This window comes from Cryptomeria japonica, chromosome 5, assembly GCF_030272615.1.
Source record: "Cryptomeria japonica chromosome 5, Sugi_1.0, whole genome shotgun sequence".
Lineage (NCBI taxonomy): Eukaryota > Viridiplantae > Streptophyta > Pinopsida > Cupressales > Cupressaceae > Cryptomeria > Cryptomeria japonica.
Genome location: NC_081409.1, coordinates 901,902,664 through 901,930,204, shown reverse-complemented (window position 1 = coordinate 901,930,204; position 27,541 = coordinate 901,902,664). Strand labels below are relative to the sequence as shown.

At 35.8% G+C, this 27,541-nt stretch overlaps 1 protein-coding gene across 1 annotated transcript in view; it reads right to left on the bottom strand.

Moving 5' to 3' along the window:
• The window catches only part of LOC131876291 (ADP-ribosylation factor 1-like), a 42,555-nt gene extending 15,914 nt beyond the window's left edge, over nt 1-26,641 (bottom strand). Inside the window, exon 1 of the mRNA XM_059221205.1 lies at nt 26,549-26,641. Within this exon, the coding sequence (XP_059077188.1) occupies nt 26,549-26,641 (93 nt within the window). The remainder of the gene's footprint in view (nt 1-26,548) is intronic.
• Nucleotides 26,642-27,541: the final 900 nt, after the last annotated feature.

The window sequence follows — 27,541 nt, the reverse complement described above, 5'->3', positions numbered from 1 at the left end:
ATCCCTAGATTAAAATGAAATTTATTAGCTGTAAGAAAACTGATATATGTGGGTGTGCATGTAGTCTTTTATGATGTAGGATGTAAGATGATTAAGGGTGCTCTGGTGATTTCTAGAGGTGTCAAGTTCGACACTTTGTATAAGTTAGAGGCATACATTGTTGAGTGTAATAGCACTTCTTTAAAAAGTAAATTTGTGGATACTTCATCAAAACATTTGAGGGTTTCACCTTCAATGGATGGACATGGCCTTTGGATACATAAGGGTGCCCTTTCTTTTGAAGAAAAGTTACCTACAAAGAAGACTATGTTATGGCACCAGAGACTTGGCCACATTGGAGAGAAGGGTCTAAGGACCTTGAAAAATAAAAACCATGTTGAAGGTTTGAATGATTGTAACCTTGACTTTGATTTATGTGAGCATTGCATTTATGGAAAACAAAACCATGTTCAGTTTTACTCAAGTTCTCATATATCTTGTGGTGTTTTGGATCTTATTCATTATTATTTGTTTGTTCCTATAGATGTTCCTTCCATTAGAAAATCCACATATTATAATTCATTTATTGATGATTTTAGTAGAAGGACATGGGTATATTTTTTAAAGAGTAAATCTGTAGTTTTCAATCGATTTAAAGAATTTAAAGCAATGGTTGAGTTGAACAGACTAGAAAGAAAATAAAATGTTTAAGGATTGATAATGGCAATAAATTTTGCTCTAATAATTTTGATAGATTTTGTAAAAAATGTAACATTAATATACAGAAGACAACTCCATATTCTCCATAGTAGAATGGAGTTACAAAAAGAATGAACAATACATTGATGGAGAAGGCTAGGAGTATGCTGAGTGGTGCTAGCCTAAAACAAAAAAATTTGGTTGAAGTTGTTGCCACTGCTTGCTACTTGATTAACAAGTCTCCTATATCATCTCTTGATGATAAAATGCCTATGGAAGCATGATCAGGTCACAAGCCTTCATTGAGACATCTTAGAGTTTTTATTTGTGAGGCATATGCACATATGCCAAACAAGAAGTGTTCACAATGTTGGAGAACAAGACTGTGAAATGTATCTTCATCAGATACAGTTATGGTGTGAAAGGATACAAGCTTTGGGACCATGTTGTACAAAAGGTGATAAATTAACTCTCCTTATTTACATTGCATCCAGGGCACAGACTAAACAAGAAGATGTGATTAAATTCCCTTCTACACTTGAAAGAGTTGAATAAAGACCCCTACATAGGCAAGAAGTTGAGGAGACCTCATCTAGATCTGAATTTTTAGAAGAGGAGGAAAAACCTGCAACTCAGTTTGTTCGTAGGTCTACAAGACATAGCCAACCACCTGAAAGGTATTCACCTGATGATTGGAGATGTATTTTTTCTTTAAACACTAATGTGGATGAACCTAGATCTGTAGAAGAGACACTAGGTATGAATGATACAAAATCCTAGAAGGTTTCTATGGAAAAAGAAATGATATCTTTGAGAAAAAATGATACATCCAGGATCTTGTACCATTGCCTGAAGGATGAAAACCTGTTGGTTGTAAATGGGTGTTCAATAAAAATAATGGTTCACATGGAGTCATTAAGAAGTATAAAGCAAGGTTGGTTGCAAAAGACTACTCTCAGGTTAAGGGTGTTGATTATGGTGAGATATTTTCTCCAGTTGTAAAAATGACATCCATTAGATTTTTTATTTCTATTGTTGTTGCTTATAATTTAGAGGTTGAGGAAATGGATGTGAAAACTACTTTCCTTCATGGTGATTTGAAAGAGGATATTTATATGACACAACCAGAGCACTATTTGGTAAAATGTAAAAGTAATTTGGTCTGTAAATTGAATAAATCTTTGTATGGCCTCAAACCAAGTCCTAGCATGTGGTTCCAGAAATTTGATACATATGTGTTGAGTTTAGGATTTGAACATTTTAAATCAAATCACTATGTTTATTATAAATCTGATGGTGATCATTTCTTGTAAATTGCATTGTATGTTAATGATATGTTATTCATTGGTAAAGGGAAATGTATGATTTCAGATCTAACGTCTCACTTTGCTATTAAATTTGTAATGAAAGATCTTGGTGCAGCAAAACACATTCTTGGGATGGAAATTAGAAGGATAGAGTGAATAGAAAGCTATGGCTAGGCCAGAGTAAGTATGTGAATTCAATTTTATGGAGGTTCAACATGCAAGATTCTAGACCATTATGTGTTCCTTTTACAGTTGGAATGAAATTATCTATTTTAGATTGTCGCACATCCCCATTGGAGATGGAAGACATGAACAAAGTTCCTTACCAAAGTGCAGTTGGAATTTTAATATATGCTATGGTCTCTACTAGACCTGGCATTGTCCAAATAGTGGAAGTTCTTTCTAGATATATTTTTAATCCTGGTAGAGTTCATTGGGATGCAGTCAAAAGGGTCTTTGGATATTTGAAGGGTACCTCAGAGTATTCTTTGTGTTATTATGGTACCTGATTTGGTTGGAGACATGATTTCCCTTGATATTCATGGTTATGTGGATTTAGACTGGGCATGTGATATTGATAGCAGAAGATCCACCAATTTTTATGTGTTTATTTTATTTGGTGGTGCAATTAGTTGGATGAGTAAGCGACAAGCTATGGTTGCTTTTTCCACTATGAAAGCAGAGTATATGGCAGCTACTCATGCTTGTAAAGAAGTCATTTGGCTTAAAAGAGTGTGTTCAGATATTGGAATAAAACAAGGTGCAGTGACAATTTATTGTGACAGTCAGAGTGTGATCTGCCTAGCTAAGAACCCAACATTTCATGCCCGGTCCAAACACATTGATGTTCAATATCATTTTGTCAGAGATATGGTAAAAAAATGACTGGGTGAAGCTAGTTAACATAGAAACTTTGATGAATATTGTAGATTCTTTAACTAAGATTGTAAGCACAGAGAAGTTCAAATGGTGTTCGGAGTCTATGGGCCTCATGGCCCCTAGCAATTAATTTATTGTGTTGATACTCCCTTTGCTCTTGCAAGATTTTCAACAAATGGGAGAATGTTGAGAAAATGGTGTCTCAACCTTGCATTTACATGAGGTTACTATTTATTGTAAGTTTTCATTTGAGCACAAAATGGTGTGAAATTCTCCACAAAGCTTCAAATTAGTTAAATAAGCATGCTGGTAAATTTTTCGTTACAATATCATAGCTAGTTTTGAAGATATTAAAGTTTATATTTTTGAAAGATGCCATGAAAGGTCTAAAATTAATTTTGAGGAATTTAGACCCTCTAAAATGCCTTGAAAATTGGGCATAACTAACATAGTGGGTTACAAGGTGATAGAGCAATTCGCGATCTTTCTGACGCTTCAAACGATTCATCAATCAGACACCCAGTTCACAAGTTATGGCCTCTGGAAGTTTGGACTCCTCGAATAGGAAATATAAAAAGCATCGGACCCATAAATGAGTTGAAAAGGGAGGTACATGTGTTGATGTGTGTTTTGACATGTCATAAGGCATCTAGAATAGAGATAAGGTCAAGTATAATTTATTGGATGGTTTTAGCCCATGGTTTTGTAATACCGTTTGACAGTTTCTTGTATTGTATCTCCTAAATTTGAGGTGTGTGAGATAGAGGTTGTGTGCAAGAATCTTATGAAAAATCTAGTTACCTCTGAATCTCTGATTAGTGGTACTCCTATGAAGATCTTTCTCTACAAGTATATTATAATTTATTGTTGATTGTTGAATAATATATTGAGTTTCTTTTAGAGTGTGGGGTTTTTCTCCCGAAAAGGTTTTCCCCACGTAAATCACTATGTTGTGGTATGCATTCTATTGTGTCTATTTTTGTTAAGTTTTTGTAACTATTGTAACAATCTTTAAAAGCTTTTGCATTATCCTCTTCTCAAGATTAGTGTAGGAAATTATTCTGCTACTTAACTTCCTTACATTGTGAACACAATTATCTAGTGTTATTTCCCCCTCACGTGGATGCCTAGAATAAGATAATTAATGAGGTAGGAAGTGGGTAAATGAGTGATTTGTAGGATTCTCCAAGTGGAGGCTAGGAAGAGGCAACAAGTATCTCTTGGCATTCCATTATTTATTGCATTTAATGTAATGTATCTTACAATATTGGATGCCCAAGCTAGAGGGAAAGTATTGGAGCCAAAAATGGTGTCCTTTCAAATTTTATGGAGGAAATCTAAAGGTTGTTTTCATTTTGAAAGAAGATCCTTCTTTGGACACCTAATATTTGTGGTTTTGGAGCTCTTGTCATTTTATAAATACAACTTTTTGAATGTAGAAATTGTGAAATAAAGAATACTTGAATCTAGAGTTAATTTGCATGAATAAGAATTAGTGGGATACATAAGGAGGTTGTTCACCATTGAACACACCCCAAGACTGGGGGGGTTGAATCAGTCTTGATCAAACACTTGAACTTTATACCACAATTCAATACCAACTTAACCTTAATCTTATTAGTAGTAATTAAAGATAAAAAAAAAGATCACCATAAACAAGAGAACACTAGACTTGCATGAATAATCCAAACAAGGAAAAACCATGGTGAGAATGAAATCACAATATATGAATAAGATTACAATATTATTTTAGGTTCACTACCAAATAAGTGCACTACTTTTTCAAGGTCTTGCAAGCTGAGGTACACTACCCCAAGGTAAGATACAAGGGACTTGCAGGCTAAGACGTGCTACCTTAGGGAAAGATACAAAACTTGCAGAGGAGACTCACTATCTCTTAGCAAGGTACATTAATATATGAATCAAGATGACTAGGCCTTCAACAATATTGCATCCAACAATCTCCAAGTATGATATTGTTCAAGTGAACCTGTATCTCAAACAACCAACTTCAAAGAAATCACCAAATACTTCTTCTACCTCAAATTCACATCATTGACTCTACAAATGATATAATCATTTAAGCACAACATAGATATTGATCCATACACTCATCCACACAATCAACATTGATTTTATCTATTGTATATATCATTTTCATCATTGCAAACATCTATTAGGTTGGCCAGAGTAGAGGACAAACATAGGTCATATCAAGCCAACCACCAAAGCACAATTGTAGTGAAAGAGGTCCAATCTAAGAGATAGAGAGGACCTAAAGGTATCATATCACTTCTTTCTAAGTTTTCTCAACTAGTTCACACCCTATCACACATCTTCTAAAGTCAACAATAGGGTAACATGAAAATGAACCATGTAACACAAAACTAGTTGTCCCAAAGACATATCCTCAAGATTAATTAACTCAATGTGTATCTCTATGCGCTAAAGTAGGAACCAAATATAGCATAAAAAATTCAGTGCAAGTGAAGGCGCCTAAGGATGCACCACAAGAAACAAAACAAATATTGTCGACTAAACCAAAGTAGTTACCTTGAAACATGAACATTAGAACTAATGTAGCAACAAACAGATCTTCTAGCATCATGAAGAGCATACAAGGATGTTCCTTGAACAACCAATAGTATTACCAAATACTTATTTATCCTTGTCACATCAAAATCAACTAACATAGGTACAAAACACTTCATTCTAGAGGGCCAAGAAAACTAGCCATGAATATTAAATCATTGTGAACTCTTGTAGACAACATGAACACCTAGAACTTGAACTGATACACATCATAGATGTTATGTATATTTCCTCCAAGTCTCAACACCTGAAACATCAATGAAAAAAAATAGAGATAATTTTTTGGACCAATTCTAATAGACAGCCAGACTATCAACAAATTGTAATCACCAACTACATCAGTTGCAACACCAATGACCTAAAAGGATAGGAGTGCAATGTCAACAGATCATAAACATTAAGTTCAGGTTTGCAAGACCATATTGTCAAGTGCAGAGGAATGTGGAGCATTTTTCTAGAATGTCATCAGTATATATATCTACACCAACTCACTTCATCAGTCTTCTAAGGACCAGAATGTCTAAGAAACATAATTTTTTCACTCAAGAACAGTCAAGAAATATAAGCATCATTTTGTATCATACACAAATACTATAACATCCATTGTCATGTATCTAATCCTCATCTCAATATCATCACAATTCCATCTTTTCCATTAAGCTCATTAAATTAATACCATCATCTATATCAACACATCATATTAAGTGTAGGCATTAAACACCAAGAAGGTGGACATCCACAACACATGATATTTACAACCAATAACTATATATGTTCCCTATCTCAATAATAACAATTGATAATCAACTACCAATAATATCCTCATAATCTAACAACATATAGCTTCATCATCACTACCTCAACAACTATAATAATTCTATATCCAACCAATCACCATATCATCAATGATGACACAATAAAGATAACACATTGTCAAACATCATGTTGACATCAATGACAATACATATTACCAACAATCTCCCCCTTTATCATTAATCACAACACTTACTAATACATACATAATGCATGTTAAGAAAATAGTGTCTCAACTTGTATATACATAAGGTTAGTATTTTTAGTAAGTTCTCATTTGAGCACAGATTGGTCCAAAATTTTCCCTAAAGCTTTGAATTGTCTAGATAGTCACACTGATAAATTTTCCCAAAAGCTTTGAAATGGCTAGATAAGCATGCTCAATGTGATGTTATGGACTGTAAAGCTAAGGGTCTAATTTTATTATGTATGAAAAAATTTGTTCTAATAAATGCCCATGAAGAGACCTTTGCAAAGAAGTTGTGGAATACGCTTGGAGAGATGTATCAAGCCAAGTCTTTATTGAATTAGATTTTCCTAAGGAAGAAATTTTATGCCTTCATAATGGAAGAGGGTGGATGGATTATAGACCATATAGAAGCATTCAATATGTTGGTGGCTCAATTGGAATCTATTAGTGTCAAGATGGATAAGGAGGAGAAATGATATATTTTACTTTGTTCTTTACCTAATTTGTGGGATTATGTTGTTATGGTTGTCATTAGTACTTTTTTTGTTTTGAAGTCTACAGATGTGATGGGTGCCTTGCTTGGTGAAGAGATGTAGAGGAAGGTATCCACCATTTCTAAGGAATCCCTAACTATTCAAGGAAGACTTAAGGAAAAAGGCAAGAACAATGAGAAGCATGATAAACCCAAGTCTAGAGGGAGATCCAAATCTCCTAGAAAGTCCAAATTCATTTGTTGTAATTACATTAAATTAGGACAATTCTGTAAGGATTGTAAAGAAGAAAAATAATATTTTTTATTCTAATTTTTGAGTCTGAGAAGGAAGATGGTAGTGTTTGTTGAACACAAGATGCCACTGAGAAGGGGGGGGGGGTGAATCAGTGGTTTCCAAATCTTTTCCCTTTTCTCCCCTATGTTTATATTTTGATTAAAAGATCTAACATAAAGAAAACATACGGGTTAGATGAGAGAATGACACAAATGCAACCACACATAAAAGGACATCTCATAACATCATATGTACGAGGAAAATGCAATATGGGAAAAACCTCGGTGAGAAATGTTGTTGGAGACTACTGCTCTAATCTAGCCTCACAATGAAAACCTCGGTTACAACATTTAGGGCACCAATCCAAGGAGTACCAGTCCTGCTTTAGGGAACCAACCCAAGGAGCACCAACCCCTGATTTTAGGGCACCAACCCTACACTGAACTCCAACTCAGTGATCTACAATTAACATAATTAATTACAAAAGTAATATCCTTGTTACAAAATAACTTTGTAACACTTATGCAAATCTCTCCATCGGTTCTCCCCTCTCCAATTCTTTGTCGGTTCTATGCTCACCCTCTCACTGCTGCAACCTTATCTCCTTCTACAACTCACTCTCTATTGCACCCTTATCGGTTCAGCCTCTTCTTCTTCTATGTGGTTCTACTCTATGTCGGTTTTCTTTTCTCTCCGTCACACTGTTGCTACCCACCACCAGTCTTCTTCACTCAGTCAGTTGTCTACTATCTGATTACTATCAATTCTCATCTTACTAGCTCTTCACTCCAATCTTCATTGTGCTCTTCTCTTTTCTGCAGTCTTCTTTGGCTCTACTCTGTCGGTTCAATCACTACAAGTGTACCCCTCTGTCAGCCTCAATGGCAAACTATCGGTTGTCTCACTCTCACCGGTTGAACTCTTCAGATCGGTTCTCTTTCACACATTCATTCTCTTCTTTGATTGACATTGAGCACTTGACTCATTAGCTCTCTTCACTAGCCTGACTCTTTTAGGCAGCATCATCATCAAATCTCTTCAATCATGAGTCGACATATTTATCCTTGAGTTTTCTTGCCATGACCAACATTCAAACTTCTAGCTCGCTAGGGTTTCTTCATTAACCCCAAGGCAGATCAAATCCAATCAGATCTCCTTCCAGAGATCGACCACCTGCAACAGATCAATCAGACTTTGCCAATCCTATTATGGTCAGAACACGTTTGCTATTTTTAGAAAACACAACAACCACTTTTAGTCTGCACTTCTCAAACATTTATGAAGTGATCATGCAAATAGCTTCACCTACCCTGATCAATATCTGGACACTCAGCCTCGATCATGAAGCCACCAGATTATATTTTTGTCCTCTGATCACTCTCAAGCCATACCCTTCTGCTCTCGACCCGTGAAATATGTTATCGACATTAATGTCGACCAGTCACCACCTACCTCACCAACAACTCTTCACTGATCACCATATGCATGACACCTATCTCCTATGTGTCATCGTAGTCGGCATCTGTCTCTACTAAGTCTTCTATGTCAGTCCAGATAATATCACTGACCAACCACACAACCGGGTTCATCTACCGGTTCACAAACTTCGTCGGTCATACCCTAATCGGTTTGTCTTCACCCTTACACTTTTCTTCTCTTCTGGTGGAACACCTAGACCGGTCAACACTCTTTCCAACCTACCTCATGCACATCTTCAATAGATGGGAGACTTCTACATCTACACTTTGTCAGCTTACCAATTGACATCTATACCAATAGTATCTTCTGCATGTACACTGGTAAGATACTATGCACATTGGTTGCACCAAACTTCATCTTCATTCCGACAACATTCTCTATCTGTAGTTGTTCCAACTTTGCCTTCTTCATGAATAGATTAGCTCTCCTATCAACTGGTTTGTTAAGTGACAAACATATCCTTCCTTCTTTGTACCGACAACACATCATGCCTACCTGATAGATCTGTTGCATATCTCTGATCTGATGCACCTAAGGCAACTTAGTGTTTCACTAGTTGATCTGGTGTGAGCCGTCAATTACAGGTTTTTAATTATTTTGTTTTATCTTGGAGAGATATGTTGTATTCCATGCATATTGGGAGATAAGCTTAGTATTATCACTTACCAGTGGGAGATGGTCCTTTTCATCTCATTCTGCTTCTGGCATTGCATTGACATGCCTTAGCTAACATTGATCATATACATCTCTAATCAGACACACATGATCTGATTGAGCACACTCACTATTAGACTTCTCATAATCTAGTGGGAGTCTTGTAGATTGACATCCAACAGCATGTTGGTGGCCTGCACATACTTCACCTCCAATGTTGAAGTGATTTTTGTAACATTTTGTCTCTTCATCACACTCAACATCCCATCGTCTTGCTCTCATGTTAGTTGGCAGCAATGCACTACCAATAAGTCACTTCACTGATGGTCACTTCATGTCTTCAACACAAGTCAACACTAACCTGTGTACCAATGACTCCAATGACCATTATTCTAGATGTCATTCTCTTCCTTACTGGTGACCTGCTATGCTAGTTGACATCGATGGCACCATTTCCGGTATTCATCAATGACAACACTGCACATCAATCTCCCATACCGGTTGCAATCCTATATTGGTTGACATCAATGACAACACAATGCCAACAATGTGTTCATTGTGTTGGCATTGCACACTCCAATGAGAATTGTAGATTTAAGGTATTGTCATTGATGGAAACCTTGCAATCCTATGGCACTGGCAGGCACCGACAGATAGTTCACTAGCAGCGGCAATAATGTTTATCGGCACCCCAGCCGACAGGATTTTAATTATTGCATATTATATTTAATTATAATATCTTTTTGTAAGCCGACAAGGCGTATTTTAATAAGACTCATATATAAGTATGAGAACTTGTACATCATTTAAGATGTGGACATGGGAAGATTATTGTAGAAGTAATATGCAAATATTAAGGCAGATTTTGGAGTAAGGTTTATGGTTATTGTATGAGCTTAAACCGGTACTGAACCTAGCATAGCAGATGCTGAACTAAAGCAATACATTATATTGAATTTGCATAATCCATTTTGTAAGTCAGTGAGACTTCCTTTTGTAATTAAGCAGTGAGCTTTAGGTAATTGGCCTTCCTGCATGTGCAGGCCCCTATTGTAAGTAATATTCATTCATTGGCCAGTGAGTGAATATTGTGGGTCACAAATCCCACCGAGGTTTTTCCCACACTAGGTTTCCTCGTTAAAAATCTTGTGTTATGGTGTGCTTTCTATGTTGTGTTTATTGTTCATATTTACTACATTAATTCTTGCTTACTGGTACACTATTTTGGAATGCAATTTATTTAATAAGGTCAGAAAATCTATTTACCAGTTAGATACTGATTTAGTGCCCCCCCCCCCTCTCAGTATCTTTGGGAATCCTAACACATTGCAGCTTTGGCCACTCATGCAAGTAATGATGCATAGTTAATTGACTCAAGTGAATCTTTTCATATGACTTCCAATAGAGATTGATTTTCTTAATATAAATAATTTAATGGAGGTAATGTGTAATTGGGTGATGATTCTCATTTAGATATTATTGGTTGTGGTAAACTCATAATCATTTTCTTGATTGTAGAACAAAAAGGATTAATGATATGTTGCATATCCCTAGACTAGCTCAAAATTTATTGTTTGTAAGAAACCTAATAGATGCAGGTGTGCAAGTAATCTTTTCTGATGTAGGATGTAAAATGGTTTGAGGTGTCATAGTGATCACCAGAGGTGTCAGATTTGACACACTTTATAAGTTGGATGCATACACTATTGGGTGTAATAGTACTTTTGTGAAAGTAAATCAAAAAATACTTCATTGAAACAAGTGAAGGTTTCACCTTCAGAAAATTGTCATGGCTTTTGGGTACCTAAGGGTACTTTTTCTTATGAATCAAATTTACCTATAGATAAGGCTATGTTATGGCATTGGAGACTTGGTCACCTTAAAGAAAAGGGTCTAAGGACCTTGAAAAATAAAAACCTTGTTAAAGGGTTGGATGATTTTAATCTTGATTTTGTTTTATGTGAGAATTGCATTTATTTAAAATAAAACCACATTCAATTTTACTCGAGTTTTCATATAGCTTGTGGTGCATTGGATATTATTCATTCTAGTGTGCTTAGTCATATAGATGTTCCTTCTATTACAAAATCCACATATTATGCTTCATTTATTGATGATTATAACACAAGGGCATGGGTATATTTTATCAAGTGTAAATCTAAAGTTTTCAGTCAATTTAAAGAATTTAAAGCAATGGTTGAGTGACAAAATAGGAAGAAAATAAAATGTTTAAGGATTGATAATGGTGGTGATTTTTTCTCTAATGTTTTTGATAGATTTTGTAAAGATTGATAGAAGGAAGCTCCATGTACTCTACAATAAAATGGACTTGTAGAAAGAATGAACATGACACTAATGGAGAAGGCTAGGTTTATGTTGAGTGGTTTCTAGTCTAGAACATTTTTTTTTTGTCGAAGTTATTGTCACTGCTTGTGAAGCAGTCACTGGTTAGGAGGGACCTCAAAGAGATCAATCCAGATCGGTTAGCAAGAGTAAACACAATGGAAACACAAAGACATGATGGAGGTGATGCAAAACAGATCAAATTATAACATGAAAATTGATTACAACCAACCGATAATAATTGGGTTACAGAAATCGGCTCACAAGCCTGCTAAAACATGCTCAAAGTGCAGAATAGGTCACAACTGAGACCTTCAATCTTAAGATCTATCTTCTATGCTTAGTCTAACTTCTTCTTTGTTTCTTATAATGTTCTATTACAATGATTTATACGATCCAAGTAGATCTGGTTGGCTAAAAGGGAACAAAACTCAAAGAACAAGACTTAACGTGCAAAACCAACAAGGTCGGCCTCCGCCAAGAGATTCCTCCAAAAAATGTAAAGGATGAAGTGTAGATCATGGGAAAATGTCAACCACGCACCAAGAAACATCAAAATGAATGCTCAGGGCTCCGCAAGCTATGAAAGGGATTTAGTAGATCACAAATGCAAATAGGTCTAGGCAACCAGTAACAGGAACTAGCAACTGACGACAAGAAACTTTCACAAAAACTAGTAACGATAACTTGCTAGAAAATGATCCAAGTGCTCCATGGTTTGGGAATAAGGAAGATGATAAAGTCTTCAAGAAAAATCCAACTCCACAAGATCCGGTGAGCCAAATCCGACACACATAGAAAGAAATGTTGAAACTACAAACAGAAAGAAAAAACAACAAGGAAAATTTTTTTTCTTTGATGCAAGATTCCTATGAACCGAAGATGCTCTTGCATCAGACATTTGGGGTGATTGAAAAAGTGAGTCTCTCACTTTGTCGGGGTCACAAGAAAACCAAGGTGGTTTACCTCTGCCTGATAAATCCAAGATGAATCTTCAACTGGTATGTCCTTCCACTTCACAAGATACTCTTTATACTGACTGCTCTAGGTACTATGCCCAATCCTACTATCCAAAATTTCTTCAATTTGATCTGGTTCCTTCCAGGGAAACTATTTCTCCAAGTCTGCAATATTGTCCTGACTGAATTCTGGTTCATGATACTCTTGAAAATTTGCAATGTTAAACATAGGTGAGATACTCAAACTATCTGGTAACTCCACTTCATATGCATTCCTAGAACTGAACTTCCTCAAAATCCTACAAGGTCCAAACTTTTTCATCTGCAATTTGTTATAAGTTCGAACTGAGAATCTCTCTTTTCTTAGATACACCATCGCTTCATTGCCAAATTCAAATTCCTTGTGTATCCTCTTCTCATCTGCCTTCTCCATATGCTTTCTATTCATGTCCTCTAAATGTTGCTTAACTTGAATATTTAAGTCCTTCATGTGATTTGCAAATTCTTCTACTTCTAAACTTCTCTGGTCTTCACTGCTAATATCTCTTAATACTAATATACCTCTAGGATGCACTCTGGTAACAATCTCAAAATGTGTTCTTCTGATACTCATGTTTATTGAATTGTTGTAGGCAAACTCTACTTGTGCAAGGATCAAATCCCAAGTTCCAGTTTTATCTCCAACTAAACATCTCAACAAGTTTGCCAAGCTCTGGTTAACTACTTCTGTCTATCCATCAATCTATGGATGAAAAGTACACCTGAACTTCAAATTTGTATTCATCTTCTTCCAAAGTGTTCTCCAAAAATAGCCAACAAACTTAGTGTCTCTATCTGAAACTATGCTCTTAGGTAATGCATGTAATTTCACTACTTCCTTGAAAAATAGGTCTTCTACATGTAATACATCTGATGTCTTCTTACAAGGTATGAAATGAGCCATCTTCGAGAATCTATCTACTACCACAAATATAGAATCATTCCCTGTAGGTGTTTTAGGCAATATGAAATACATGCTTATATCCTCCCAATGTCTTACCAGTACTGTCAAAGGTTTATACAATCCCACATTCTGACTACTACCCTTTGTAACTTGACGAACTCTACAACTTTGCACATATTTCCTAACATCCTTATGAATCTAGGGATAAAAGTACTACTCACTCACCAATGCTACTGTTTTGTCAATACCAAAATGTCTGGCTAATCCTCCACTCTGTTTATCCTTTATCATATTCTCCCTCATAGAACTCTTAGGTATGCACAACTGAACTCCTTTGAATAACATCCCATCCTGAATGAAGTAATCCAACCACTTTCTTCTATCTATCGCAATCGGTTCTCTACATGCTCTCCAAGGTTCTGCAAAATCTGGATCATCATCATACAAAGCCTTCAATTCCTCAAACCCTAATATTGTCACTCTCATCTCTATCAACAAATTCCTTCTCCTACTCAATGCATCAAATTTGTTAGATTTCCCACTTCTATGCTTCAACACAAAGGTGTAACTCTGCAAAAACTATACCCATCCCATATGTCTTTGATTCAACTTACTCTGACTGTTCAAATATTGTAAGGCTTGATGATCCATATACAACACAAACTCCTTAGGCAACAGGTATTGTCTCAACTTCTTCAAGGCTTGAACTATGACATAAAACTCCTGATCATGCACTGAATATCTCCTCCGGACATCATTCAACTTCTCACTGAAATAAGCTATTGCTCTCCCTTCCTAACTCAAGACTTCTCCTATTGTCGTTCCACTTGCATCACAATGCACTTGAAATACTTTATTGAAATCCGGTAAAGCTAACACAAGTTGCTCACTCACTTTCTTCTTCAACGGTTCAAAACTTTTGTTTGCTCCAGTGGTCCACTTGAGTTCCTTTCGATCTCCCCTCATGGTCTCAGTCATAGGGTTACAAAGTGAACTGAAATTTATCATGAACTTCTGGTAGAAACTAGCCAATCCATGAAATGATCTTACCTCTCCAATGCTTTCCGGTGTAGGTCACTCAACAATTGCTTTTACTTTCTCAGGGTCCATCTTCAAACTATCCTCAGATATCACAAATCCCAAATATACTAACTCATCCTTCATGAAAGTACACTTCTTAATATTTATTAGCAACTTTTCTTCTCTCAACCTATGCAAAACTTGTCTCAAATGCAACAAATTCTCCTCTTTTGTCCTATTAAAAATCAAAATGTCATCCAAATATACAATAACAAACTTACCCAAGAATTTCTTCAATACCTCATTCATCAGCCTCATGAAATTACTCGGTGCATTAGTTAACACAAAAGGTATTACCAACCATTCATACAATCCTTCATTTGTCTTGAATGTTATCTTCTACTCATCTCCTTCTCTGATCCTGATCTGATGATATCCACTCTTCAAATCTATCTTTGTAAAGTATTTGGCTTCGCACAAACAGTCCATTATGTCATCCATCCTAGGCAAAGGAAACTAGTATTTCATTGTGATTTTGTTTATTGCTCTGGAATCGTTACACATTCTCCACTCTCCATTCTTCTTATGTACTAATATTGTTGGTACTGCACAAGGGCTCAAACTTTCTCTAATCAAACATTTCTTCAACAGCTCTTGCACTTGTCTATTCAATTCTTCATTCTCTGATTGTGTCATCTGGTGTGTTGCTTTATTAGGCAAACTAGCTTTGGGAACCAGGTCCATGCAATGACTGATACTTCTTACGGGTGGCAATCCATCAGGTATATTGTCTGAAATGATGTCTTCATATTCTATTAGCAAATATTTTATCTTTTTCGGTTGTTCCTCTTCATGCTCTAGATTCTCAGTCTTCCTGGGGATTAAGGCAAAGCACACATTCTAATGTCTTAATCCATCTAAGAAATTCCTTTCATCTACCAAACAGATTCTAGCATTCGTACACACTTCATTCTTCAAAGGTTCCTCCAAGGGAAACAAGGTTTGCTTCATCCCATTGGCCACAATAGTGTAGGTATTCTTCCTCCCATCATGTATTTCATGTCTATCAAACTACCAAGGTCTACCCAACAAAAGATGACAAATATCCATAGGCATAATATCACACAAGACTTCATCATGATAATTCCCAATTTTCAATTTCACCAAGCATTGCTCACTTACTAACAACTTATGTTCATCTTGAATCCATGCTATCTGATAAGTCTTAGAGTGTTTCAATCTCTCTAAATTCAACTTATTCACCTTCTCTTCTAAACCAAGATTATCTGCACTACCACTATAAATAACAACTTTACAACACTTACCGAATACCTTACATCTGGTCTTGAATAAATTGTTCATCTGCAACGACTCTTCATCTCTCCTGGTATGATACAAATCTCTCCTCATCATCAACAGTTCTCCATCTTCTAGTTTGTTGTATGATCCGATGGGTTTTTCTTCCACCACTACTACTCTTTTGATATTCTCTATCTTCTTACACTCAAAAGAGCAATGTCCTTCCCCTCCACACTTAAAGCAAGTTCCTCTAAATGTTCTCTTGTCTTGTCTTCCAAAATTCTCATTCTGGTAGCCATCTGGTTCTCTCCTCTGATAGAAATTTCTATCATCATTCCGATATGAATTACCTTCTTTGCTTACTTCCTTGTTCTTGTTTTGATTTGTACAGGTTCCTCTACCTCTGGTATATCCTCTTCCTCCTTGAAATCTTCCTCCGAAAAACCTTCCACCTCTGCCTCTTTGCCTCTACTCATGTATTTTGTTTAGTTTTTCTTATGCCTTTAGGGCATATTGGTAAGCTTCTTCAACACTCTGCAATTTAATCAAACTGAGTTCATCTTATATAGACTCCCACAATCCATTCAAATATCTTGCAACTTGTTCAACTTCATCATCAACATGTCTAGATCTAATATTCAACTTGTAAAATGCTTCGGTGTACTCCTTCACACTAGATTCCTTCTGTCTCAAATTCTGCATCTTCCAAAATTGACTCACTTGATAATCAACTGGCATAAATTTTGATTTCAACTTAACAATCACCCAATCCCATGTCTTGATCTTCTCTTTACCTCTTCTTTGTCTATCAACTTGCAAATATTCCCACCAAAGAGATACATGTCCTTTCAACCGGGTACAGGCATATTTCACCTTCCTTTCTGTTGTAGTGTTTTTAAAATCAAAATATTTTTCCATCTCTTAGATCTTATCCATCAATTCATCTGAATCCAACTTTCCATCATATTCTGGTGGGGTATAATGAGGTTTAGTATTTTCCCTACTCAAAACCCTCAAAAACCTTTCCTCATCTAAATCAACTTCTAGTGGGTTTACTTGTTCTATCGAGTCTTCTTCTCCTTCATCTTTACTTACATCTTCAATGTGTTGACCTCTTCTCTGGGTTGTCTCCATGGCTTCCAACTAGGCTGCTATTCCTTGCAACATTTCCATCATAGCGGGGTCTGCATTTCCATGCACTCTACTATTCCTAGTTCCTCTTTGCACCATCGTTTACACGTTTCCTCTGCAACTGCAGGTCAGATCCACAGTCTGCCACCCTATAACAAAATTCCCAAGACAACACAAGATTTGGAATGAAAACTCACTCTGATACCACTTGAAGCAGTCACTGTTTAGGAGGGACCTCAAAGAGATTAGTCCAAACTAGTCAACAAGAGTAAACACAACAGAAACACAAAGATATGATGGAGGTGATGCAAAATAGATCAAATTATAACATGAAAATTGATTACAACCAACCACTAATAACCAGGTTATAGAAACCAACTCACAAGCCTGCTAAAACATGTTCATAGTACAGAATAGGTCACAAATAGGAGCTTCAATCTTAATATCTATCTTCTATGTTCAGTCTAACTTCTTCATTGTTTCTTCTAATGTTTTATTACATTGATTTATATGATCCAAGGGGATCCGATCGGCCCAAAAAGGGAACAAAACCTGAAGAACAAGACCTAACGTGCAAAACCAACAAGGTCAGCCTCTGCCAAGAGATTCCTCTGGAAAATCCAAAGGATAAAGTGTAGATCATGGGAAAAGGTCAGTCATATGCCAAGAAACATCAAAATCAACGCTCAGGGCTCTGCAAGCTATGAAAGGGATCTGATAGATCACAAATACAAATAGGTCCAGGCAACTGGTAACATGAAACTACCAACCGGCAACAGGAAACTGTCACGGAAACCAGTAGCGATAACTTGCCATAAAACAATCCAAGTGCTCCACGGTTTGGGAATAAGGAAGATGATCAAGTCTTCAAGTAAAATCCAACTCCACAGGATCCGATGAGCCAAATCCAGGACACATAGAAAGAAATGTTGAAACTATAAACAAAAAGGAAAATATTTTTGGTTGATGCAAGATTGCTATGAAGCGGGGATGCGCCTATATCAGCTTGCTACCCAATTAATAGGCCTCCTACATCTGCTTTTGTTGAGAAAACACTAGTGGAAGCATGGTTGGGTTATAAACCATCATTGAGACATCTTAGAGTTTTTGGTTGTGAGGCATATACGCATGTGCTAAAGGATAAGTGAACAAAGTTGGAGAACACAACTATGAAATGTATCTTCATTAGATTTAATTATGGTGTGAAAGGTTTCAAGCTTTGGGACCCTGTTGCATAGAAGGTAATACATAGTAGAAGTGTTATTTCTATAGAAACTAAGCCTCATATTACCTTGCAGCCAAAATAAACTATTCAAGAAGATGTGAATTCAATTTCCTTCTATGCCTAAAAGAGTTGAATTGATACCCCTAGATAGACAAGAAGCTGAGGAGAGATCATCCATCTTTGAATCTTCATAAGAGGAGGAAGAACCTCCAACTCAACTTGTTTGAAGGTCTACAAGACATTGACAACCAACTAAAAAGTATTTGCCTACTAATTGGAGATGTATTTTTTCTTTGAGTATTAATGTGGATGAACCTAGATCTTTAGAGGATGCATTAGGTATGAATGATGCATAATCCTAGAAGATTATATGGAAAAAGAAATGGTAGCTTTGAAAAATAATGATACATGGGATCTCGTACCAGTGCCTGAAAGACATAAACCTATTGGTTGTGAATGGGTGTTCAAGAAAAATATTGGTTCAAATGGAGGTATTGAGAAGCATAAAGGTTGGTTGTGAAAAGATACTCCTAGGTTGAGGGTGCTGATTATGGTGAGATATTTTCTCTTGTTGCAAAAATGACATGCATTAGATTTTTGCTTTCTATTATTACTGATAATGATTTAGAGGTTAAGAAAATGGATGTCAAAACTGCTTTCCTTTATGGTGATTTGGAGGAGGCTATTTATATGATATAGCCAAAGCACTACATGGTAAAAGGAAAAAATAGCTTATTTTTTAAAATTAAGAAATATTTGTATGGCATCAAGCAAAATCCTAGGATGTCATACTAAAAATTTGATACATGTGTAGCGTCGTAAATTGTGCAACCTTAATTAGGTGGTACAATTTCACTCTTAGGTTAGCTCCCACTTTAGTATGTTTGCATATTGCATTTAAAATCCCCTTTAAGCATTTAATTAATTAATTTAATTAAATCTAAAGTTTTCTTTTATCCCTCGACACATCATAAAATTGGGCCCTTAACCCTAAGCGTACCCCCTCTTATTGTATTCTTCCAATTAATTATTTCATCAAAATCCCTAATTATATCATATTTTGAGCTTCAAGGCCCGATTTCGCATATTTAGACACCTCAAATTTCCACACACTCTTGGAATTAGCTCTAAAATCACAAAATCTTGCTTCCCCAAAAATTTGGCAAAAATTTGGTCGGACTAGGTATCTAGCTACCTGGTCCTGACTTTTTCTCCCCGAATTATGGGAGCATGTTTTGGTGGTATTTTAATGTTTAAATCCAAAAAATTGTCAAAAAATATCATTTCTAGGTCAGCCTATGACTCAAAACAAAGTTAGGGTTTCATGCATATAGCCTTTCCTTTCCTCATTTGAGGGATCCAATTTTCTAGCAATTGAAGGAGCCTCCTATGAAGTGAAAGTGTAGGTTATGTTAAGTCTACAATCAATAAATAAACAATTCATCAAGCAATTATCAAGCCTTCATTAATCATTTTCAACATCAATTAGGAGCTTTGAAGATATTGAAGAATAATAGGAGATCATCGACTATTGATTGACTTGTACCTCTCCCTTAGGGTTTGGTATGGTTTCATGTTATTTTCATGTCTTTGTATGATCTTCATAACATTCATTTTCAGATTTACATTCATGCTTTAGATACATTACTGCATTTGTAATTTGAAGCATTTACATTTACATTTACACTCATTTAGGGTTTACTCTCCAAAGCATAGGGTAGAACTCTAGACCTACTTTCTTGTTCATTTAGGATCTTGCATACACACAAGATTCTTGCACACGCATTTTCAATATATTATCAACTATTTGTCAAGGTGGAAACCATAAAAACAAGGGGTTTGACTACAACAAAACCCTATATATCCACCTAGACACCATTTTTCAAGTTGCATGTGCAGGTACAAGAATCTAGTGCACACACGACTTTTGAAACCAATGGAAGACACATACACAGACCTAGCCTTAGAATTTGGTCTTAGTTTACAAGGATTGGGGTGTGGTAGCATGGGATAGGACCAGGGCATGGCGCCTTGGTCCACAGAGTTTTGCAATTTTATGTGGCACTTCTGCATTTCAGGCCCTCAGGATCCCAGATCCAGAGTTCCAGCGTCTAGTCCAGACAAGGACTAGGGCATGGCACCCTGGTCCTGCCCAGTTTTCCCTAATTTTTAGTAGCAATTTTACCTCAAAATCCATTTCTTATTTCTTCTTTTAGTGTCTTAGTTATAGTTTCGACAAAATCTGCATTTTTAGTTTATGTGTGCTTCATTTCTCATCTCCTAGCATAGCTGATTGTGGCATCATATTTGCATATATACTCTTGATTACACCAAAGGAATAGAAACCTAAGAGATATTCCTTGAAGAAGTAGTCAATGTGAGATATCTCCTTTGGCTCTTTTGTATATATAATGAAGCGGTGATAATGTATGTTGTCATTGATGTCAATAAGTGCTCAAGCAGGTGAACTGGTATGAAGATCAGAAGTAGTTATGGTCAATCAAGATGGAGTGGACTGGTGTTAGGGTTCACTAAGTGGACCGATGTCAGGGTTCACTAAAAGGATCGGTTGGTAGTCTCAATTCAGCTCTAGGGTTACCGGTTTGGCTTGTGCGGTGCAACCGATGATGTTTTGTGACCAGTTAGTTAAGGAATAAGGATAAGGATCGAGATACCACATCAGTTGTGTGCATGTGAAGGATTTCTTTGTGGTTCTTGCACATGAATATTGAATGCATTGAATGCCTACCTCGGGAATGAGCATTTTTCTTAGCGGTGTGTGAAGAGCGCATGATGGGTTATTGATTTTCAGATGCGGTGAAGATTGGACAATGCAGAATGTCTTGAGATCTATTTTAGATCGTTCCATTCTATGTAATGTGTTTGGATGGTAAGGATTGGACCCCTTGTAAGTGTAAACTTGAAATATTTAGGGTTTATGGTTTATGCTACTGACCTAGTTGTTGTCTATAAGGTCGACGAGTTTTGTTATTGTAGTGGTTGTAAAAAGTTGTATTTGTGTCCATGTGTTGGAGATTTGATACTTGCAGAACTAGAGTGAGGAATCTGTAGAGTGTGATTGCAGAAGAGAGGAACTAAAAAGGATCTACCTTAGCAAGAAGTATTGTTATCAGATCAATGTTTTACTTGTTGTCTTCTAACCATTTCAACAGAAGGTAAAACCCTTGACCGGGTAGCTTTAACAGGCTTTGTTGTAAATCCTCTAACCAGGTGGCTCAAGGTTATTTATTTATTTAAATCCTCTAGCGAGGTAACTCCTAATAGGGTTTCAACCTTTAACAGGGTATATAGCCATCCCTTAACTGGATGATCCCTAACAGGATCGGTTCTTAACAGGACCTTTATTGTAAAGTCTTTAACCGGACTAGGCTCCTAACAAAGCGGACTTCAAAAGAGTTCACAAACAGCTTGTGGGTATTCATTCCCACTGTGGTTTTTCCCATTTGGGTTTCCACGTGAAAAATGTGTGTGTTATGGGTTGTGAGATTTTCATGTGATGATTGTGTGGTTTTGATTAAGCTAGATATGCATGCATTGTTAAATGGTTATGGTATTATTGGTACAACCCATGCATGATTATATCAGTGAAGTAGTTATTAAGGTTTGAAATCTATTGAATGATGTCTTAAGTATTTTTGTTTAACCGGTATAGCTATGGTCAAGTTCAGTGGTGAAGACAACCGGTCAGTTGTGTTTTGATATGAAAAAGTGTTGAAGCAATTTTTTGTGTACTAATTCATGCCCCCCCCTCTTAGTATCGGTTAGGACCTTAGTATTTCAACATTATTCATCAAATGTGAGATATCTCCCTTGGCTCTTTCGTATTCCAATGTGTGTACATGAGAGTGGGATTAGGTCTTAGCTACTTGGTTCTATTTTTATGCTTCACAACATGTGTATTGAGTTTGAGATTTGAGCGTTCTAAATCAGATCATTGTGTTTATTATAAATCTGATGGTGATCATTTCCTAAACATTGCACTATATGTTAATGATATGATATTCATTGGTAAAGGGAACGATATGACTTTAGAACTAAAGTCCCAACTTGCTGCTAAATTTGAAATGAAAGATCTTGGTGTAATGAAACACATTCTTCAAAAGGAAATTAGAAGAGATAGAGCGAACAAAAAACTATGGCTGGGCCAAAGTAAGTATGTGAATTCAATTTTATAGAGGTTTAACATGCAAGGTAGCAGATCATTATGTGTTCCCTTTACTGCTAAAATGGAATTATTTATTTTAAATTTTCCTACATCCCCATCAGAGATGGAGGACATGAGAAGAATACCATACCAGAGTGCAATTAGAAGTTTGATGTATGCTATGGTCTACACTAGACCAGACATTGCCCAAGCAGTGGGAGTTTTTTATAGATATATATCTAATCCTAGTAGAGTTCATTTAGATGCAGTTAAAAGAGTCTTCAGATATTTGAATGGTACCTTATTTTAAGTATTCTTTGTGTTATCATGGTAATTTGGAATGAGATGAGATTTCCCTCTATATTCATGGTTATGTGGATTTAGACTAGGTAGGTTATATTGATATAAAAAGATCTATTGGTGCTTATATGTTTACTTTATTTGGTGGTGAAATCAATTAGATGAGTAAGCAATAGGTTGTGGTTTGTTTATCAACTACTGAAGAAAAGTATATGACAACTGCTCATGCTTGTAAAGAATCCATTTTGATTAAGAGATTATGTTCAGATACTAGAATTAAATAAGATGCAATGACAATTTATTGTGATACTCAGAGTGCGATATTCCTAGCTAAGAACTCAACATTTCATGCCTGAACCAAACACATTGATGTTGAATGTCATTTTGTTAGAGATGTGGTTGAGGATGGCAGGGTGAAGTTGGTTAAGGTAGAGACTTTGATGAATGTATAAGATTATTTAACTAAGGTTATGAGCACATATTTGTTCATATGACATTCAAAATATATGGTCCTTTGGCCCCTAGCAAATAAATTATTGTGTAGATACTCCATTTTCTCTTTCAAGGTGTTCAACAAGTGGGAGAATGTTAGGAAAAAAGTGTCTCAACCTTGCATATACATAAGGTTACTATTTTTAGTAAGTTCTAATTTGAGCATGGATTGGTCTGAATTTTTTTCTAAAGATTCGAATTAGCTAGAGAAGTATCCTAATAAATTTTTGTTGTAATATCATGTCTAGATTTGAAGATATTATACTTTTCCTTTTAATAGTTGCAAATGAAAGTTTTAAAATTAATTTTGAGGGTCTTAGAGGCTTTGAAACAGTGAGATAACCAACACAATTAGTTATACCTTGATAGAGAAGATCGTGATCTTTTCTACGCTTTAAAAGGTTCGTCAATGAAACACTCGGTTCAAAAGTTATGGCCTCTTGAAGTTGGGTTTCCTAAAATAGGAAATATTAAAAGGTGTTGGACACATAAATGAGTTGTAAAAAGGAGTTACATGTGTTAATGTGTGTATTGACACATCATAGGTCATCTTTTTTTGGGATATAAGATGGCTACCACTCTTAAATATTTTTAGCCCATGGTTTTGTAATATCATTTGATGGTTTCATGTATTGTATCTCCTATATATTAGGTGTGTGAGATGGAGGTTGAGTGTAAGAGTCTGATAGCTATTGAGTTGCCTCTAAATCTTTGTAGGCTATACTCTTGTGAGAATTTCACTCTATAAGTATATTGTAATATGTTTATTTCTACATAATATATTGGGATAATTTTGGAGTGTGGGGGTTTTCTCTCGAAAGGGTTTTCCCCACATAAATCACTATGTTGTGGTATGCATGTTATTCATGTTTATTATTATCGAGTTTCTTTGACTGTTGTAAAGATCTACTAAAAAATTTGCATTACCCTCCTTTCAAGGTTAGCGTAGGAAGTTGTTATGCTACTTAACTTCCTTATAATGCATTGTTCTCTCCTTCCATATTTGCATTCTCTCTCATGGTGGTATAAACATTTCTCCCCTTTGATAAACAATGGTATCTCTCCCAAATGGAATCTTTTAGTATCTCTCCTAATTTGACATCAAGGACAAAGGGCACATGTCTTCACCCGATTCTGCATTCATATTCTTCTGCACTATCTCATTCTTCCCTTTCAACAACAGCAACTAAATAACTATCTGCCCCCTTAGAGTAGCAATCTACATAAATCTAGGAGACAAAAGATATGCTTTCAAATTCTCCCCCTAGATAGATGCACCAACATATGTATCTAGTTACAAGAAGGAGGGGAAATAAACCTTAGCTTTTGTTTGAAATACTCAAAAGTGTCCTTTCAAAGTTCCTTAGTGAAGATATCTACAATCTAATCATTAGTGGGCACATACTCCTATCTACGTTCTTTCTCTACAACTTTCTCTCTTAGAAAATGATACCATATAGAAATGTGGTTGGTTCTTGAATACATCACTAGATTGTTTGAAATGTCTATGTCACTTGTATTATCATGCATGATATAAGTGGGTCCATCATATATCAACCTAACATCCTTTGAAGTCCACTTCATCCACATCACTTGAGTGCAACAAGATGCTACAACGATGCATTCTTCTTTTGTTGTTGATAGAGAGACTAAATCTTACTTCTCACTAAACCAAGAAACCAACTTGTCTCCCAATAAAAATGCACTTCCACTAGTACTTCTTTCATTAGAACAACTAGCCCAATCAACATCAGTATAAGCCTTCAAAGAGAAATCGCTATCCTTCTTATACCATAGACCATAATTCAGAGTTCCTCTCAAATATCTAAATATTCTTTTGACATCCTTATCATGAGATTGCTTGGGATTAGCTTGATATCCGACAACCAAATATATTGCGTACATAATATCAAGTATGGATGCAAACAAATATAACAATCCTCCAATTATAAACCTATAAAGAGTCTGATCAACTCCCAGAGCCTCATCATCCTTGCTCAAGTGACAACTAGTAGCCATGGGGGTTCTTACTGGTTTAGCATTCTCCATACCAAACTTTTTTAGCATATCCTCAATATACGTTTTTAGAGAAATAAATATTCCATCATCTAATTGAGCAACTTGAAGTCCAATAAACAAAGACAACTCACCAATCATTGATATCTCAAATTCTTTTTGCATTTTCCTACAAATCTCTTATATACACCATCATCTCCTCCAAAGATAATATCATCAACATATATAACAACTATCAATAGTTTGTCATTCTTATCTTGAAATAAATATTACTATTTGGTGTACCTTTCTTGAAGCCTTGTTGTAGTAGATACTTGTCCAACCTTGCATAACAAGCCCCAAGGACTTTCTTAAGACCATACAATGTCTTTTTCAAACACCATGTCTAGATCTTTTTCCAACTAAAATACATCAAGTTGTTCTATATAGAATTCTTCTTCTAGATCTTCATTTATGAGGGTTTACTTGACATCCATATGATACACCTTATATTCCTGGCGAGCTATAAATGGAAGAAACATTCTAATTGCCTTCATTCTAGCTACTGGAGTAAAAGTCTATTCAAAATCAATGCCTTCAATATCCTTTACACACCAATCTGGCTTTTTTCCTTGTTACTTCTCCTTGTTCATTCAGTTAGTTCCATAATACTCACTTGGTTCCAATAACATTCTTGTTTGCAGGTTTGGGAGCAAGTTTCCATGTCTGATTCTTCTAAATCTAATCAAGTTCTTCTTTCATAGCTTTCATCCATCCTTCATCCTTTCTATCATCAAAAAAGGTCTTGAGATCAACTTTTTATAGAAGACAAATATTCACTTGTTCACTTGCCTTTGCAAGTCTTCATCTAGTTTGCACACCTTCATTCTTGTCACCAATAATTTGATCTTCTGAGCGATGATTTTGGACATACTTTGTCAGAGTCTTAGGGGTATTCTCTAATTCCTTTTCCTTTTCCTCCTTTTCTTCTCTTTCTTCCACTTCTTCATCTATAGTGCATGGAACACCTTATATTCTAAAGTCCTTAGGTTCTTCTATGGTCTGATTCCGATTTTCATCCACTTTAACATTTGTTCTTTCAATTATATTCTTGAGTCTCTTATTGTAACATTCGTAAGCCTTTCTTCTAGTTGAATAGATAAGGAAGATTATTTTATCAATCCTTGAATAAAACTTTCTGAGATCTTCTTCATCTCTTATAATGTAACACTTGCTTCCGAATATTTTGAAGTACCTAATAGTGGCAGATATTCAATACCACAACTCATAAGGGATATTTGAATTGTTGACTCTCACCTGCACTCTATTAAGAATATTGACAACAATATGCACAATCTCTTTCCAATAAACATTGGGCATGTTAGCATCTTTTAGCATTGTCCTGGCCATCTCTTGAACACTTCTATTTTTCCTTTCTGCTATCCCATTCTACTAAGGGGTCGAAGGAGTACATAGAAGTCTCCTAATACCATGATCTTCACAAACTCATTTGATGCAAATTCACACCATCTAGCAAACCTTAAGCATTTGATATGAGTATCAATTTCACTCTTAACCATAGACTAGAAATATTTAAACTTATCTAGTGTTGCATATTTTTCTCTTAAAAAAGTAATCCATGTCATCCTAGAGTAATCATCAAGAAGTATCATAAAGTATCTTTCATCATTTAGTCCTCTTCTCTGGTAGGTCTGCATCGATCAATATGTATCATCTCCAAGGGCTTTGAAGTAGAATATATTATTTTCTCATGAGTATCATCTTTTTCTACTTCCCCATCTGACATTCCCTGCATAGTGTATTGGTAGGCTTCATGATCTTAGACATATCTCTTACCATTTGTGTAGAGGTGATTTTCACCATGCTGTCAAAAATGATGTGTCTCATCTATTTGTGAGCCAACATTCACTACCCTGGGCTATCAGACAATTTCCTCCTTTGGCTTTCTTTAGATGATATATATTTCCCTCAACCCATGTATATTCTACAATTAGTCTCCTTGAGATTTCTTTCCCGATTTCACATCCATTCTCATGAAATGTAAGCTTGTATCCTTTGTTGCATATTTGACTAACACTAAGATGATTATGTCTCATTCCCTTAACATAAAGAACATCCTTTGTCTTGTTCTTTCTATTAATGGTTATGACTCCTTTACCACAAATCTAATCAAACTCTTCACCACCAAACTTAACCAATCTATCATTCCATCTTTCAAGATTAATAAACTTTCTTTTGTCTCCATCCATGCGATTAGAACAACCATTACCAATCACTAATGCATTTGGT